Below are 18,582 nucleotides of genomic sequence, written 5' to 3' on the forward strand. Positions count from 1 at the left end.
GAGCCCCGAGCGGAGGCGCCGCCGCGCTGAGGGCCGGGGGGAGGGGCCGCCGGGGGGAGGGGCCGCCAGCCAGCGCAGCCGCCCCGCCCCACGTGATCCTCGCGCTCTGCGCCACCGTCCCGCGGCCGCGTTTGTCCCTGCGGAGCCGCCGTCGCCTCGGCCAGGGGCCGGGCCCCGCGGGTGGGTGCGGCGGCGGGATGCGCTCCGTCAGCTACGTGCAGTGCGTGGCGCTGGACTTCGGCGGCAGCCTCTTCCCGCACGCCATCTGCCTGGGGGACGCCGACAACGACACGGTGTGGAGGCGGGGGGCGGTGGCGGCGGCGGCGGGGACCGGGCGGGCCGGGGGCCGCGGGAGGCAGCGCCTCCTCAGGCGCAGTGCCGGGCCCGGTTTGGGCGCGGGGCCGAGGCGAAGCGAAGCGAGCAGCGGGGCGGGGCAGCCGGGCTCGGTGGGCCTGGGGAGCGGCCGGGGGCGCCCCGGGGCCGGCGATGGGGCGGGAGCGCTGGGGGCTGAGGCGGGGCTGGCAGCCGGGGCCTGCGGGCGGCGGCGGCGCTTCCCGCCTCGGCGCTTGGCGGACGGGCGGGCGGCGGCGGGGAGGTGGGGGCGGCATTGGGTGGCCCCAGAGGTCCCTGGCAAAGCGGCTGTTCGGGTGCCTCTGGGCGCGGCTGGGGGGGGGCTGGCAGCCCCTGGGGCACGCTGGGCACCCTCGGCGGGGCCCGGGCTGACCCCAGCTGGCGGGGGGGTTGGCAGCTGGCCCCGAGGGGGGGCGCTCTGCTGTCCTGGGGGGGGTGGGGGTGATGCTTTGGTGGGGCGCGGGGGATCGCCGGCGGGGCAGGGCCGAGTGTCGGTGTCTCTTGGCCCGTACGACGGGTGGCTGTGCACTAGGAGCGGTGCTGTCAGCCCCACAAACTTGTTTCTGATGGGTCTGATGTGTCCGTAACTAGGAAGAGGTTAGCGTAACCGCGTACCTGTAAACTGGTCCTTCTTCTTAACAGTCAAGTTCTTTTACAGCCTTGTCCTGCTGTCCTGAAAAGTGTCACGGCTAGCATACCATAGATGATAAAATAAATTTTCCCGTCAGAAGTTGTGTTATGTGGGACAGCGTGTGCAGGGAGTTAGGAAATGCGTACGACCTAAATACACAGAGGTGTGATGCAGAAGACAGGGTAGCAGGAGTAGGCTCGTCAGCAGGGGTAGCTGGGGTTTTTTAGCAGTCATCTTTAAAGAAATTATCACCGTTCTGAAAGACCTTTACTTCTTCATTGGTGAGATTGAACATCCAGTGTAAATCTTGTGCTCTTGTAGCTTTCTCTGGATGATTATATTTTCCTCCCTGCCGTAATCTTCCTCAGGTCATTCAAGAAAGATCAAGTCAATCGACAATGAAGGATGGAAGATGGGGTGATGATGATTGAGTAGGATGTTAGAACAGTCAGAGATGCAACTCTGAAGCAGCAATACTAGAGAAGCATTGAATAATGGGATATTGCTCTAAGGAGTCGCTCTCCAGCTTTTATCCATGAGAGTAAAATTAGGACTTTTTAAATTTTTTTCCTAGACCATCTCTATTGATTTGAGGCGTCTCTTTAACTCTTGTTTTGCTTTGCTGCTTATTCCCACCGAGTTAAGTTTTAGATATGAATTCTGTAATTATTACTCTGTGGGAATACTGTTACTGTAATTGTGGATTTCTTCTTACTAACCCGATTCTCTTTCACAGCTGAATGAGCTAGTGGTGGGAGACACCAATGGGAAGCTCTATGTTTACAAGAATGATGACAGCAAACCCTGGGCTGTGCGATCATGCCAAGGAATGGTCAGTTCTTGACAAAATTCTTAAGTGGTTGGGCCTTTTGGTGTATGTGCAGCCAGCTATCCTTGACCACTGTCTAGGAATACATAGGCCAGAGGGGAGTGGCAGCCAGAACTGGTTCTGATGCTTTTCATGTAGCTGTGCAAGACCTTGCTTTTGCCCGCAGCTAGCCCCATGGGTTGGGACTGATGAGCAAAGTACTGAATACAGGAACTGGGCTTCTGTCCCACCTGGATCCCGCTCCTGTGCACTGTGAATTTTGCCCCCAGGGCTCTGGGCAGTTGTGTGGCAGATGTGTTTCTGTCCCTGATTCCGCTCTCTTTGTCCTTGAAAAGGCCATTGAGAGTTCAAGAGGTGGTTTATGAGAGAGGAGGTGGTAGGGCAGAGGCTTAGCCCAAAGTGCTGTTTTGGATTGCCTTCTCTCATGTATGGCCTTCTTTTCTCTTGCAGCTCACATGTGTTGGAATCGGAGATGTATGCAATAAAGGAAAGGTGAGAGCAGCCAGACTCTTCTCAGCTGTGCCTGTAGGGCATGGGAGAGGTGTTTGGGAGATGAGGGTCGAGTCATATCCTGAGTGTGGAGGAGGGCAGGTTGCAGGTGCTTTCTTTTCAGGATTTTCCCTTGTTCATAGAGTTTTAGCACTGCTGTTCTAAAACTGTTTTCTGTTTAGAGACAAGCTGTATCTTTCTGTGAGCCATGTGTAGGTTTTAATGAGAAAGGAAATCCATCCTATCTTCAGAGAGCACTACTGATTTCCACACACCCCTGTGTGAGCACCACAAGGCTTTGGTGATTTGAGGGTTGCTCCTTTATCTCAGTGGCTTTTGCCCTGCTCTGTGCTGGTCCCTGCTGTGGGCCGTGGCCCTTCTGCTGCTTGGCTGTGTGCATTTAAGGTCATCTAAACAAGGTTGAGCCATAGAATAGTCTAGACTCCTAAGCAAATTCCACTGGGTCTAATGCGACTCTTTTTGCTGGACTGCTATTTCTGGCGATTAAGCCAGGATCGTTGAGTCCAAAAGTCCTGGTTTAGGCACCCTGCCTAAAATACTGTAGCTATGTGTGCTCCAGTGGGGAGTAGAGCTGAAGTGAGCATTGAGAAAGCCACATGTTGTTCGGGGACACTTACATCAGCTTGATATCCTAGTCTGACAAAGATGAACAAGAAATTAGGGTCCTGCAGTACCTGTGTAGTTTGTATGCTGGCCAAAATCCTTATCCTGTTCCCCTGTAGGAGTCATTGATCTTGATGGATCTACCCTTGTATCTTCCTGCACCCTGCAGTGGGACAGTTTCTGCAGTTTATAAAAGAAGAAAAATGAAAATGTTTTTCTCTCCTCTCTCAGAATCTTGTGGTGGCAGTGAGTGCAGAAGGCTGGTTTCATCTTTTCGACCTGACAACTTCAAAACACCCAGATGCTTCGGGCCACCATGAGTTGGCAGCAGCAGAAGAGCAGAAGCCAGTGTTCAAGCAGCATATTCCTGCCAACACCAAGGTCATGCTGATCAATGACATAGGTGAGCCGGGAAGCTGGTGTGGGAGTGTAGGGTTGAGGGAGTTTGTGGGTATGAAGATGAGGGACTGTGAGAGAGAGGGAGAAGCATCTGGGTGTTTTGAATTCCCATTGTATTTGAGTTCTCATTTCAGGACTGGGATCCTCAGGGTTGCTGCCTGATGGAAACTAGCACAGTGGTTTCTGACTGTTGGGGCTCTTGGGGCTATGAAAGCCTGAGAGAGCGCATCTATCTTCTTGTATTCCCTGCAGATGGAGATGGGAAGTGTGAGTTGGTGGTGGGTTACACTGACAGGGTAGTACGTGCCTTCCGCTGGGAGGACTTGTCGGACAGTTCAGACCATGTCTCTGGGCAGCTACTCCTGTTGAAGAAATGGCTGCTAGAAGGTCAGGTAAGGAAATGGGATGTTCAGAGCAGAACTTGTCATACAGTCTTCGAGAGGTGGCTCTCCCAGGAGAAGCAGCACAAAACCTCAGGCCTGTGAACAAAGTGATTGTCTTGTTCGTGGCTTGAAGGGAGATTTGCCCAGTGGTTGTCCTGTACGTGTGGAGCAGCTGGTGGGTTTGTCTGGGAAACAGTCAGTTGCTCTTGCCCAACTAGAGAGCATTAGTATAAAATACTAGTGTTGTTCTTAAGTGGCTTTAGTTAGGGAAGCATAACCTTTTACTGTAACTTGGACGTTTTGCTTCTAGCTGAATTTGTTCAACTTCTGCTCAGCTCTAGAAGATGATCTGCTATATTCAAGTTTAGGTCAGGGAGCACAGTGAATCCTTCTGAGGTGTTTAAAGTTCTCAGTTTGACTCTCCATGTTTTTCTTTTGCTAGTATAGGTGGACAGCCTCTCTGTGAACCCAGGCCCTGATGGCTCACCGGAGTTGATGGTGTCTCAGCCGGGCTGCGGTTATGCCATTCTGCTGTGCACCTGGGACTCTGAGCAGCAGGCTACGACAGAGGGAAGGGACAGCTCTGCCGCAGGCAGGTGAAGAGCATTACTGCATGGGCTAGATGAGGAGATTCTGCTGTAGATGCCCATCACAACAGGGCACCACCACACCACCACCACCACCTTTCCGGGGCAAGGGCTGCCATACTGCTGGGAGTTCACAACTGAAGTCCATCTGTACCCAAGCTTCCATGAGCACTCTTCATGTCTCTGTCACATAGATGAATACTAGTGCTTTCCTTGTGTCCCACTGTCTTCTCCTTGGATTGGGCAAGGATAATACAAAACCATTTTTTTGGTGGGGGGCACTGCTGGGGCTAAAGCAGGGAAATGAGTGGCCTAGGTCTCCAGAGAAAGTAGTAGGCAATCTGGTGACCTGTCTAATGGTGGGAAGGGTAGCAACTGGAAGGCTGGGCCAAGCCCAGTTAGTCTGAAGCCCAGGATGACACTGGGTTCATTCACTCCATTCTTCCAGGTGAGGTAGTTGGAGGTTTTCATAATGAGACCCCCTGGCAGCCAGTGCTGTAAGTCACAACTAGAGCAATCGGGATGGGCAGTGAGGTGGTTTTCCTTGGCACTGGAGGGACCCTTGTAGGGAATTCAGATGCTTCTGTGGTGTTCTGTGAGACTTTAAGGCAGAGTCAGAAAACTGCAGCAGGAGGAGAGCTGGGCAAGTCTTCCTCATGTCTCGGAGACCTTAGTGGAATGATACCCTCCTAGCCAGAAGCCAGGCCCAGGCATGATCTTTGACCAACCTGTTCAGCCCCAGGCAGACACACTTGTTAAGTGAAAAGCAGCCAGGCTTACGTGACAGTAATGACAAAAATTGTCTTTTCCTTGATTGGAATATGTTTTACTGATTTATTTTTTTCTTTTTTTCTCTTTTTTTTGAGCGCTTTCCAGTTTTCAAATGCATCATATCATTCTGGTTTTGTTATTTAAGCATTAGTGGGTTCTTTTCATACTTGGGGTGGCATGCATTCTTTTCCTTGGCCTTTACCATTAAAGGGCTAACCTATGCACGAACTGTATCAGTCTCTGGGTTTGTAAAGCTTTGGAGTACACTGCTGTTGTGATTGTCCTAGGCATGGTTCCCTAGCCTTTTTCCCTGATGTCTGTCTGTTTTTCCCTAGTGAGGCCCCTGTTCGAGATGTTATTCTACACCAAACATCTGGACGGATTCACAACAAGAATGTTTCCACTCATCTAATTGGCAGCATTGGTCGAGGTGAGAGATTAGGGCTTGGGGTCTGGGGCCCAATGGTTGCCGCGATAGTTTTTCAATGCATCAGTCCGACATGAAATCAGATTTCCCATGGCTGAAAAATAACTGGGAGGTAGCTGCAAGAACAGAGGGAACATGTCTTCTGTTAGCCAGCTCGCGAAAAAAGACAGCTGGATATTTGCGTTAGAGCTTTTTATAGCCTTTGTCCTTCCCTGGGTAGCTCTTACTCTTCACCTAGCACAACAGTTTCTCTGCAGCCTCCACTGGCTGCATTTAGTCATCCTGAATGGCTGCCATGCCTTGCTCCTACAGATGTCCTTGATCTTTGCTTTTGCATGGCTGCAGCTTATGCCCTCTTGTTCCCAAGCTGCACCTCTTCCTTTCCACAGTCTCATCTTTATTCTTGCTTTTGTGCTTTTCAGCATTTGATTGCCAATAACCGGGAGCTATATCCTGCTCTTCCTCCACCTATACAGTCCCAACCCCTTCAGAGCTGCTTCTGTATTTCATTGATAGCACCGTCCTCTGTCCCCTTCCAATGTATTCTGTTCAGCTGTTGTATCTAGACTCTCCGTAGCTGCTGGCTCCTCTCAGGCCTGACACACAGCTGTTGTGTCCAGACTTTGACACACTGCCACTGCCTCCCTTGTGTAACTGTTTTGGGCTCTGGCCTGTGCCTGGTGTACCTACTGAATCCTGTTTTGGGACCTATGAAGAGTAAGCAGCTTTCACCCTCCCTTGGACCATACGGGCATAATACAAGAAGGCAGAAAATTCCCAATGCAGGTCACTTTCTTACGTGCAGCTGGCTGGAGTTCTGCTGCATTTGCTCTGTCTGAGTGTTACCCCCTACAGTGCTATCTGAGAACAGTTTAGGCTGTCCAGCATAATTAGAGCTGGAGGAGAAGAGCAATCTGCTGAAACCCCTTCCGTTTGCCTTGCCCAGAGTACCCTTCCCTCCCCACATCCTAAGCTTGTCACGTTTTCAGCATCTCAGGTGCAGCTATGAGCAATGTGGTCAACAGAGCACATGATCAATTATTTCATTGCATACAAAGCCTTGCATCTAATGAGAGGTGCCTGTGAAAAATGAAGGCACACAGAGTAAGGGATGAAGAGGAGGTTGTGAAAAGCCCACTGATGCTGGACCATCAGCAATGAAACAGCTGAAGAATGCCATATTGATCTGCTGTGTCCCTCTTACAGACTGGTCTTTTGAACCAGAGCCTGTCTGGATGAATGTCAACTAGGGGCAATAGAGCACTCAGCCAGCTGACTTTGCTTTAAGCTGATTTGCAGAAATAGGGTAGTCTGCATCCTGGGAGCATGCAGGGTGTTGTAGCTTGGAGCTCTCTATGGACAGCAGAGGTACACTTGCAGTATTGCATCGTTCTGGGGAAACTGCCTATTTGCTTTCAGCTCTGCTGGCCTGTCGCTGACTGCCAGGTTTCCTGGGTTCCTGCAGGCCTCCAGGAGCTAGCATCTCTCCTTTGTTGTCACTGAAAGGATTGAGTGCAGCTGTAGTTGAATATGGCTCCAGTCCTTCTCTGCCAAGTGTGATACCACTTTCAAAACCTGACCTTGCATGTCTTTTGTGACTGGTAGCTAGGTAGAGAGTGTACTGAAGGGCTGAAGTAGCCCAGCGGTCAAGGGAGTCTCCTCTTCATATTTAACTAGTCACATCTGTCAGTGCTGTCCTGCACACAGCTTTTATATACAGGCTTTGGAGAGGCTACTGCTTGCAGGCAGTTCGTGTCTGTGTAAGCATAGCCCAGGAAGGCCAGGGCTAAGTGTGTAGATGAGCGTGAAGGCATGTGTCTAATCTCATAAAGCAAGGGCTCTCTGGCATCTGACTAGTGTGTGCTGGGAGAGGATCACAGCTTCTGTGCAATTTTGCTGTAGCAAAAACAATAGAGTTGGTAGCCTGATCTCCACAGGCTCATTTAGGAGTTGCCATGGAGGTGCTTTTGTCCTTCTGCTGGGACCTCTCCTTTTATTTTTTTTCAATACTGCACGTTCCCAAAACAGCTGAAGGCCATGTTCCTGTCCCTGAAAGAAACAGTGAGGGTCCAGTTGTAATCCTGTTGTTTGACTTCAGCTGTTCTTGTCTTTTGCGGTGGTCCTGCCTGTGCTTGTGTATTTCTGAAGCCTGGAGAGGATGTGATATAGTCCACTAAAATTGGAACTGCCATGGGCTTGCAGGTGCATGTGTGGTACAGGCAAACTCCTAGGAGCAGCCAGCAGAGCCAGACACGCCTGTATCAGTGCAAAGAAAAGGTCTTGGGTTTTGAGATGCCAGTGCCCTACAAATAAAAGTTAGCATGAAGTATAATTGGTTGCAAGAATCTACAGATACCTGCTAAGCAAAGTGTCAGAAAAAGAGGCAGGATGAATCTGCTTCTTTTCGATCCTTTTTTTTGTTTTTGTTTTTGTTTTTTTTTTTTTGTTTGTTTTTTGTTTTTGTTTTTTTCAGGAAAGGGAGGGGACAATGCTCATAAAATTACATCAACTCCTGTAATTCTCTTCTTGCCTTACAGGCTGCTCCAGCGAGAATACTGGCTCAGGTCTCTTTGCCCTCTGTACTCTGGATGGTAAGTCTTAGCACTGTCCTGGAAGAAAGGCCTGTGGGATGGCCAGGGCCTGTCACTAATTCAAAGAAGGGAACCGGGGGCTCAGTGCTTTTAATTTTGAAAGAAGGGGGAGCTGGGCTTCAGAAATGCTTTCTGGGTCAGGCAAGAGAATTTAATTCAAAGACTCCTCCGGCTGACGTACTTTATATGAAAGCATGAAAGCTAAGACAGGAGCCAAGGTAAGAGTTGTCACTGTCACCAAGTCCCCCCATAAACCAGGCGTGTAATAACGTGCCTGTATCTGAGGATATGATGTAACATAATAAGGCTGAGCCTGTCTTTGTTCCTTACTGAACTGGGTTTGATATTGCACAGGCTTACTGTTACTGTAATATCTGCCTTTCTCTCTCCTGGTACAGTCTCTTCATCTGGATTTCAAAGCATTTTACAAACATTAATTGCTTGTGTGGTCCCATGGCCTATGGGGGTAGAAGTATTAAAGTTACGCTGCAGTGAGCAGCAGGGAAGATGAAGAGGCTGGGTCATTGGCCCAAAGCTGAAAGCCAGAGAGGGAGAGTGAGACTAGAACTTCTGTCTGCTGACTCCTAAGTTGCCAGCTCACCCAGTGGTCAAACGGCTGTTTGAAATGCCAGTGCAACAGTGCCGTTCATGTAGACAGGAGCCTCTAAACTACAGCAGAGATATGTCTTTGTACTTGAGGGGTCTTGGGTTATTTTCAACAGCAGTAAAGGAAATGGATGCTGGAACTTGAATATTGGTAGAGAGGAGCTGGCCTCACACGGGCCTGGAGCCAGATTCTTCTGCTGTGCCCCAGACTGAGAAGTGATAGGACAGGCTGCAACAGGACTAAATCTAATGAGCTGAATGCTGGGGTTCTGTCATAAAAACCAAGTGTGGAGACAAGATGCTGTGCTGCTCTCTTACCAGACAGGTAGCCTGGCCTGCATGGACCAGATGTCTACCTGCCCAATGATGTTATGCTAGGGAATTTCTGGTTATTCTTTGGGCCTGAACTCTGAAGTTTCTGCTTGTGGCAAGGCTTCCTGCCTCACAGTGGTTCACTCATGAGCCTTACTGGGGCCGGAGGGTGCTGTGAGGGTAGATTCATGTTTATGTTCATTTCTCTCATGGCCACTCCCACCCCCTCAGTGCTATCACAATATCTCTGGATGATAGAAAAATGGTGTGTTAGGTAAGCATCCAGTATGATTTTAGTAGCCAAGAAGCCATGCCCAAGCTACTAGCCAGCCAGCTCTCAGCTGGTACCTGTCACCATGCTGTCCTGTGATCACGTGATCTGTGGGACACAGAAGATGAATAAACTTGATGAGAAGCTTCTCATTTACTCACTGTCTCAAGTGACATCTGTTGAGTACTGTACTTCGGGATCCTGTTTGGGGCTGTTTTCTTCTTGTCTTAGAGCACAATCCAATTAGTATGGCTGCTGCCATGTTTCTGCTTTGCCCGCTTACTGATGATGTGATAACGGACTGCTGTCCTTCCCAGAACTGAGACTGTGTTATCTGTTATCAACGACAGCCTATACCATGGAGCTCAACCCTCTGCTTGCAGGCTCTGTGTTGGAGTGTGCAGGGTCCAGTGTTAGCAAGCATCTTGCTCCCTTTTAATAGTTTTGAGACAATCTTTATTTGTTTTTTATTTTTTCCCCCCTTCAGGGACATTGAAACTCATGGAGGGAGCAGACAAGCTGCTCTGGTCTGTGCAGGTTGATCACCAGCTGTTTGCTCTGGAAAAGTTGGATGTTACTGTGAGTATCTGTGAATTGGACTGGGAGGGATGAAGACAAAAACTCAACATGGCTTTTGTATATGAATTTAGGAAGGGCAGAGAGAGTACGACTGAGCTGAGAAAGGCTGGGGTGGTCTCAGCGTGACAGAGTGACTGTGCTGGTGGATTCTGCACTCTTCTCAGTCTGTACACCTGCAAGAGGTTGAGCTGTGTCTGCCTGTTTGGCCTAGCGAGCCCAGTATCCTGCTGTGAACATTTTCATCCCCCCAGCTGCTGCTCTTTTATCTTACTGCAAAGTTGAGTGGTTTTGCGCATAGCTAATACTTCAGTTGTCTGTGACCTCTTAGGACACATAATGGTTGTGGTAGAGAAGGAGAGATGGTCTCCAAGTGCAGAAAGAGTGGACAAGTGCAAAATGTCTGGACAAGATATCCAGAAGTGTTAATATGCTGCCTTATGGTTCCTGCAGGGCAACGGGCATGAGGAGGTGATTGCCTGTGCGTGGGATGGTCAGACGTACATCATCGACCACAATCGGACTGTTGCCAGATTTCAAGCAGACGAGAACGTCAGTGCGTTCTGTGCAGGTGGGGAGCCTGGCTGCAAAGCCAGCCCTCCCAGCACTTCTCCCTCAAAGCTACTGCTCCCCGCTGGGAGACCTGGAATCCTTTGTCTATCTGCAGTGCGGAATAATTTCCCTGTGTGTGTACTGCAGAAGTCCCGGCTAGTCTTTCCTGGTAGCATCTGGGAAAAATAGGGGTGAGAGAAGATGATGCTGAGGTTTGTTTGGAATGGTTTTGGGGTTTTTCCTGTCCTTTTTGGGAGTGCTACAGTGGTCTTGTCTTCCCCACTGCTTGTTTGATTTGCAAACTTAAGGAGCCCAGTGGACCCAGCCTAAGCCTTGGCTTTGCTCAGTCCCCTCTCTGACCTACAACAAGCAGCTTGCAAATCCGCAAGTTCCCTACATTAATAGCGGTTTAGAGAGACTTTCTTGGATTATCTCAAAGGGACTTCGTATACCCAAGTGCGTGTCTGTGCCCCTCACCCCAGGTGCTCTCTGCTTTCTGCTAACAACTTTGGTACCTTGTCATGAGAAGTTACCCATTTGCTTTGTCCTCTTGGAAATAGTCAGATCGCCACACTTTTGCTTTCTACAGGCCTCTATGCATGCAAAGGAGGAAGCAACAGCCCCTGCTTGGTTTATGTCAGCTTCAGTCAGAAGATCTACATCTACTGGGATGTGCAACTGGAGAGAATGGAGTCCACCAACCTGTTGAAAATCCTGGATTGTGACCCAGAGTTTGGAAGTCTTTTGCAGCAGCTGGGTGTGGGTGAGTGCAGAAAGGGTGAAGGATGTATAGGAAAAGAGAGGAAGGGGCTGCTGGTAGGTGACATGGTGGGAACTGGAGTTCTAAGTACTTCTTGAGGAAGAAGGACTTCGTACTGCCTGTTGAGAATCCCTAACAAGTGTCTGTGTCTTTTCCATAGAAAGAGACGACGTTTCTGCTGTCAAAAATCTGATTCACAAAACACTCTATTTTCCTGAGAAACACCAGCAGAGCATCCCCTCGCAGCATCAGGACCCTGCTGGAACAGACTCCTCTGCCCACCTTACTGTCAACAAGGATCCTTTATAACAAATCACATGGAAGTTGACATCTTTAATACCAGCAGAAACTGACTGGAATTAGGCATCTAATGAAGTTGAGACTGTTCTTTTCCCATCTCTGTCAAAGCTTCCAGACAGCAAAGGGTGTACAGGCTGGGTTCTGTGGAGGGATGTGCTTGGCTGTAGGCTTGAGTGGAGGTGGTGGGTCGATTTGCTTTTATCTGAGGAAGCTACCAGAACAGCAAGAGTTCAGGGTACTGATCATTTGCCTTCTACTGTCAGTTTCCATGTTCTCTGCTAGGTAAAGCGCTCTATGGTGACTGTGAAGGAGGATTGAGGACATAGATGGAGAGAATATCTGAGCTCAGCCTCTGTTTTGGCCTGTTTTTACAACTGCTCTAGTGATTGCTTCTGAGTTCTTAGCAGGATCACAGCGCAGGAACTGCAGGTGGAAGGACTGAGCTAGGAAGCAGACAAGGGCCTTCTCTCCCATTTAGGTGTGTTTTTAGAGTAAACCCAGGTGTGGTTTGCTTTTGCTGTGCTGCTGCTTGTCTACCAAGCAGTTTCTCACAAACCACCTCCTGTTCTGAGGAGCTGGAGATGTGTATGAGAAGAACTAAAACTTGCACTAATAAGGTGGCAAGAGGTAACAGCTCCAGGGAACCCCAGCTGTACTGGAGAGGCATTGCTTTTTTCCATCCTTTTGGATAGGGTGATCCCAGAGATGGCGGTGGCCTAGGAAAGCAGCTGTGGACTGGGCCATAAGAGCAGTCTATCGTAACCATGGATCTGTGGTGCTGTGAGAGCTTGGCCATTCCATACTCCTTGTTATGGAGCATGCTGTGCTATTTTTGAGTCCTGCACAACTGGAAGAGGTGGACTGGAGGTGATGTTCCACTTGCTGGTATGCGGAGCCTCAAAAAGGCTGTTGCTCACCCAGGCTACTCATATGCAAAGACCCAGGCACCCACCTTTCCACATGCTGCTGGTGTTCTGCTCTTCCCATCTCGGCTTGCCCCTTGCCTAATTCAGATTAGGCTCACCTGCTGTTTTGCATCTGTTGTCTTCTCTCACTTGTGTGATGTTTTATTGGACATGCATGATGGATGGAGCTGTCCCTTCACCCTTATGTCAGCCTGACTCAGAGCAAATATAATTCAGTGATCTCTCTTCAGCAAATACGAACATTTAAAGATCTTGCAGGCTGTTGAAAACCTGCTGTGCTGTACTCTGTAAAACGTGCAAGGGCAGCCCAAACTGGGAGAAAGAATTTTGTATAGAAAGGGAGTGTCTTGCCCTTGGGTCAAAAGGACTGTTGAAATAGCTCTCCATGGTAGAAGAGCAGGATCTTTACATAATAAGTCCTGGCTTTTCTTTGCAATTTCCATCTGTATATTTATATAAGCTTTATAGAAAATGGCTTCTGTCCTCTGCATTTGATAGCTGAGAAAGTTGAAACGTGGAGCAGTGCATAGTATGACCTGCTCTGTACCACCTAGCTTGCTTCTGAGATACCACTGTGTCTTCTGACTCTTAACTACAGTGGAAGTTTCTTTCCATTTTAGTGACCTCGCTGCAAAGCATTTTTAAATGTTCCCCTGTCATACTAAATGCTTGTGTGAAACTGGACCCTTCAGGCAGGAGCTCTCAAATCATAACAGTGCTTTAGTAACAGTAGTGTTTGGAGCAGCATGGCCTGAGTTTGTCAGCTACGGAGAGCGGGCAGCATCAGGGCCATCTACTGATGGGCTGAAGCAAGGAATTGGCTTGAAGCTTGTCAGCTCTGGACTGTAACCTCAAGAAATGGTCAGCTCTCATGATGCTGAGATGTACAGCCACCCATCCCAGTGGGCAACCACCGTTGCTTCTGGCAAATAAATCCACGTGACCCCTTGGGCTCTCATCAGTCTCATAGTCCTTTCCTAATGAGGATGAGTCTTGTTAACTAGATTACATGATATTGGTTCTTGCTACTTTCAGGTTTCTGTTTCCCAAAACCTAAAGCTGCTCTTTCCAATCACCAGAACAAGTAAGGATTCTCCTTTCTCTCTTCAGCTGAAGTAGTAGCAGTTGCTACTCTTACCTCCTCCCTCTGGGGCCCAGCTGAGCTGGGCAGAAGCAGGTGTCCTTACAGGTGTGGTGAAGAGTTTGATTTCACTGTATTCTGAGATAATTCTGCCTAGCCCTGTTGCTACCTCATTTTAATCTTGCACTCAGAATTAGTGGAACTGACATGAAGAGGGACCACAGCGGAGCAGGGCTCTGCAGAGCAGTTTCCAGATGCATACAACAGAAGTGATGTTGTGCCAATGGTCCTGAACAGGCCTGTGTCTTGGCATTTGCTGTTCTTCCATCCTGAACCCAGACAGCTGTTCTTCCTCTACTTAAGGTTGTATATTTTCTTGTCCTGCTCCGTTCCCTCCCTCCAATTCTGTGGCTTCTGTCTCCCCCACCACCAACAGAAACAGGATGATTACAAGCAACAGAAAATAACTACTGTTTATATCGTGCCAGAGTTTTCAGTCATGGCTCGCGCAGCCTGGCGTGTGTACTGTTGCACAGGTGATGGGCTCTTCTGCTGTGTGTGCTTTGACAAACCCAGATGGATTCTTACCACAGCTTGTGCCTGCCATGGCCCCACTCAGCACTGTTTCAGAGTGGTGGAGCAGGTGCTCTCTGCAGAAGTACTCTCTTGATCCACTGGTGGAACGCCAGAGGTTCCTGCAGCAATTGCATGGAGCATTTTATTTGCCTGAGAGTTGGGCCAGGCTGACCTAATCTGGTAGCGGGGTCTTACAGCCTATTGCAGTGCCGCTGTGATTCCTTCTTGAGGCCTAACAGGAAAACAGGATTGTCTACACTCATAACAGAGAACAACTCAGTGCTGTTTATCCATGCCAAATATAAATCTTTATTAGCAACAGAAGCACAAGGAGAATACAAATAGTTGTATGACTGAAACTGTTTTATGCAAAACAAAATTTGCCGTACAGGTCAAATGATTTCCAAGGAAGGAAGGTTAAATCGATCCATTGTTGGGCTGTTAATTGTTGAGAAGAAACAGGAAAGGCTTAACGGGGCAGAGTGACATTTTCCTAAGAACCATCTTTAAAAGAAAATGGGGCAAAACTAATGCAAATGTTAGACAGGGCAACCTGTGCAACCTCGCCCTCTCCTTGTGTTGGCCTGAGGATAACATTGCTGTGTGCTGTGCAAGCCCAGGCATGCTGCATTGTGGAAAGCAGAGGTGGGAAGATACAGATGATCCGTTCCGCAAAACTCTTCAGCTCTTAAAAGCATTTGAGAGGAAAAATACTAATGTTTGATGTTTTCCCTTAACGGTTTTATATTACTTACAGCACATCATAATTTGCAGATGCATTTTGCTCCTGTGCCCCTTGTGCACAAAGGAAAATGAAAACTGTCTACGGAATAATTAATTGGAATGTATTCTGTTTGTGTGGCAAGGTTTTGGTAGCAGGGAGGCTACAGGGGTGGCTTCTGTGAGAAGCTGCTAGAAGCTTCCCCCATGTCTGATGGAGCCAATGCCAACTGGCTCTGAGATGGACCTGCTGCTGGCTGGCTAAGGCTGAGCACATCAGCGACAGCACCTCTGTAATATATTTAAGAAGGAGAAAGAAAAACAAATGGGGAAACAACAGCAGCAGAGAGAGGAGTGAGAAAAACAGCCCTGCAGATATCCAGGCCAGTGCAGAAGGAGGGGTCGGAGGTGCCTCAAGTGCTGGAGCAGAGATTCCGCTGCAGCCTGTGGTGAAGCCCAGGCTGAGGCAGGCGGTCCTGCTGCAGCCCATGGAGGTCCATGGTGGAGCAAATCCCCACTTGCAGCCCCTGGAGGACCCCACACCAGAGCAGGTGGGTGCCTGAGGGAAGCTGTGACCCATGGGTGGCCCACGCTGGAGCAGGCTCCTAGCAGGATCTGTGGGCCTGTGGGGAGAGGAGCCCAGGCTGGAGCGGGTTTGCTGGCAGGACTTGTGACCCCGTGGGGGGACCCATGCTGGGGCAGGCTGTGCCTGAAGGGCCGTGCCCCGTGGGAAGGATCTAAGCTGGAGCAGTTCATGTAGAACTGCAGCCTGTGGGAAGGACCCGCTTTTGTGTTTGTGAAGGGCTGTCTCCTGTGGGAGGGACCCCATGCTGGAGCAGGGGAAGAGTGTGAGGACCCCTGTCCCTGTGGGGGAAGAAGCAGCAGAAACATCATGAACTGACCACAACCCTCATTCCCTGTACCCCTGCACTGCTGGAGAGGGAAGAGGTAGAGAAAACTGGGAGTAAGGTTGAGTCCAGGAAGAAGGAAGGAGTGGGGAGGAAGGCATTTTAAGATTTGTTTTTTTCTCCGTTAATCTACTCTGATTTGGTTGGCAAGAAATTAAATTAGTTTTTTCCCAAGCTGAATCTGTTTTGCCCATGATGGTAATTGCTGAGTGCTCTCCCTGTCATTGTTTTTTGATCCATGAGCCTTTCATTATATTTCCTCTCCTCTGTCCAGTTGAGGGGAGACAGTGATAGAGTGGCTTTGGTGGGCATCTGGCGTCCAGCCAGGTTCAGCCCACCACATGGAGCTTCTGTACTGCTCCTTGGCTAAAGATGACTTTCCTTCCTTTTTCATGCCCTGAACTCCAAAGTGACAATTAGTAGACTGGCTACAGTCGTTAATTCCTGAAGTCAATGCTTCAGTCTGTTTTCACTGGAAACAATGTTCTGTGAAGTATACATCTGCTCAGAGGAGGAGGCACGTAGGCTTGGTCTCCGGGCAGATGGATTTACGTTACACTTTCATTGTAACGCATTGCCTGTTTGTCCTTGCCACCCAGCACAAGCCACAGAGCTGTAAATCGTTGTTCCTTCCCACGCAGCAGAAAATGTTTTGCTGCGTCCTACTCAGCAGCAGATTGACGTACCCACTGGTGCCGGGAGGCTTTTTGACAAGGCAGGATTTGCAAGACATATTTCTTATGTCCCAGTGCCAACACAGAGCACGTGAGGAGTCCCAACAGCCTTCTCAGATGCTGGGGCCATTTGCAGATAAATGGTTCATGGCTTTGGCTGTGACGATTTACTAGCAAGAAAAAGGGAGGGGGTTGCTTTATTTTCCTGAGACATCATAAACTGCTGGCTCTCCCTGCCCTCATTTTTATGGTTTCTTTGCTGAATGTAGTTATTTCTGTAACTCTTCAGGTATGTTCTAGTGTCTGCCAGTGGAGTCTCTTGGAAGGAGGACTGACTGCAGGCATGTCTAGGTGGCTCAGTGGTCTTCAGTTCCATAACTCACCCGCTAGTAGTGGAGGAAGGAGCAGGCCTCTGGGAGCATGGATGGCTGGAGCTCCCATTCCATTCAAAACCAGGTGACCCCAAGCTCCTGAAAGGTCCTGATTATGGCTTCAGCAGTGCGTGTGTTCTCGGGGTAGGTTTACTTCTTGCATGTAGGCCTTGGAAGGGGCCTCAGAAGTCCGTTTCCCCATCCCCAGGCGGGTTCAGCCATATCTCACACCTGCAGTGCAACACTTGCTTCTCTGTTCTTGCTGTGACCGGCGCGTCCCTGCGGACTCTTTCACAACTGTTGTGTCTGCTCTACTGGAAAGTAGAACTAGTAGGAGCTGACAACCAAGGCAAATCAGGGAGATTGTCCCTCAAATAATAACATTCCATTGTCTATGTTGAAGGGATGGGCCTCACCATGAGGAAGCCAGTGTTGGACACGTTCAGGATGTGCCTCTGTCCTGCTCTGAGGTGGCAGTTTGTACTGAATTTCTACTTTCCGTATGAAAGTATTCACATTTTTTGATCTCCAGTGGAAAAGACCTTTAGATAGCTCCTTCCTTCCCCTTGCCCTGCAAAAGCGGTAGAGATGACTGGAATCGGGGGTAGGGAAGTGTATCTGTATAATAGGCTTTTCCAAAAGAAAATACAATTGAGGCAGTCTTCAGCCTTGCCAACACACTTTAAAATTACTGCACTCCCTAACGTAGGAAGACTTTTAAAAATTACAATGTTTGTAGATGGGGTTGAGTTTGCTTCTTTGAGATGTAAATCCTGTTTTATAATCATATCTTTTAAAGCCAAGACTTCTGTCTTTCACAACGGAAGCTGGGATTCCCATGTAATGACACAAAAATGTTGGTCTTTGGAGTAAACACCAGTTTGGGCAAGAATTCAGAATGCATGTGTTAAGGTCAAGAACAACATGTCATTTAACAGCAAGGAACTTTGGGAGATGGAAACCCAACAGGAGTTCTGTTTGATGATGAGGAAACCAGGTACTGACACTGTAGGATTAGACTGTGATTCAGGGAATGAGTTGAAGTGAGGTGTCAGCCATGGTGTTACCACCTGCAGTTCTCATTTAGTCCTATAAATGTTTTTCTCTGTAAGCTTTGCCTGCAACAGCTTGATGGGGAGGTTCCAAATTAACTGTTGACAACAGACCCCGCAATGGCTGGGTGGAAGAGACCTTTACTGTAAGGACCTGGATGTTCAGCTGACATGGACAGGAGGAAGGTGAAAGGCATGTCTTCTGCTCTAGAGCTGATTTCACAGCTGAAAAGAAGAATTCTCACATGCTAATTTAGTGCTTGCTTGGAAACATCCTCTCTGACCAACAAGTGGCACGGTCTACATTTATGCCTGCAATTGTTAACACCAAAGAGGAAAGGCTGGCAAGATGGTAGCACAATGTGAGAGTATTAGCAACCAGGGTACAGGACAGTGTTAAAAGGATTATCTAAAAAGGAAATAATTGCTTTTGGAAGAAGCAAATTTGTCACTTACCAGTGTGAAAGAATGAATGATTCACTCAGGGGAAAGTAAGGAGAATTCAAAGGATTCATTATGCAGGGAGGAGAGGGATAGATAAGGCTGGTGATTTTCATCTACAGTAGCAATTAATTTGCAGAGGAACCTGTTGGTGATTTGAGAAATGAGGCATGTGAATCACAGACAGGCTTCAGAAGGACTGTAGGATGTTCTGAAGGTAAGCAAAACCAGTTATTTCAAGGCTGACATGTAGGAACAGCAGCTGGTGAATTCCAGCAGCAGCTAGCATGCAAGTATCTGCAGGGCTGTGACAGGCGCTAGTCAAAATAGAATTGTCAACTCAAAAGTCGTGCCAATTTTCTGTAGGATCCCAT

The 18,582-nt window shown here is 48.8% G+C and overlaps 1 protein-coding gene across 2 annotated transcripts; it reads left to right on the forward strand.

Annotated features, from left to right (window-relative positions):
• The first annotated feature begins 97 nt into the window (after positions 1-97).
• On the forward strand, positions 98-13,336 carry ITFG2 (integrin alpha FG-GAP repeat containing 2). 2 transcript variants are annotated; one of them, XM_055809114.1, is made up of 12 exons: positions 99-293; positions 1,719-1,814; positions 2,262-2,303; positions 3,156-3,327; positions 3,576-3,715; positions 4,154-4,302; positions 5,400-5,494; positions 8,029-8,082; positions 9,759-9,850; positions 10,301-10,418; positions 10,989-11,162; positions 11,320-13,336. In XM_055809114.1, exons 1-12 carry the CDS (start codon positions 198-200, stop codon positions 11,466-11,468), a joined length of 1,377 nt encoding a protein of 458 aa, XP_055665089.1. In that variant the 5' UTR covers positions 99-197; the 3' UTR covers positions 11,469-13,336. The 2 variants fall into 2 exon arrangements, with proteins under 2 accessions (XP_055665090.1, XP_055665089.1); XM_055809115.1 differs by lacking the exons at positions 1,719-1,814; positions 2,262-2,303 and having other exon boundaries at positions 98-293.
• Positions 13,337-18,582: the final 5,246 nt, after the last annotated feature.

The sequence above is a fragment of the Falco peregrinus genome, chromosome 6 (assembly GCF_023634155.1).
Source record: "Falco peregrinus isolate bFalPer1 chromosome 6, bFalPer1.pri, whole genome shotgun sequence".
Classification (NCBI taxonomy): domain Eukaryota; kingdom Metazoa; phylum Chordata; class Aves; order Falconiformes; family Falconidae; genus Falco; species Falco peregrinus.

Bases quoted from the DNA above. Each gene is read 5' to 3' on its own strand.
- ITFG2 (XM_055809114.1), top strand. From the start codon at position 198: ATGCGCTCCGTCAGCTACGTGCAGTGCGTGGCGCTGGACTTCGGCGGC. The intron at 294-1,718 runs GTGTGGAGGCGG...TCTCTTTCACAG, and splicing joins GGGACGCCGACAACGACACG to CTGAATGAGCTAGTGGTGGG. The intron at 2,304-3,155 runs GTGAGAGCAGCC...CTCCTCTCTCAG, and splicing joins ATGTATGCAATAAAGGAAAG to AATCTTGTGGTGGCAGTGAG.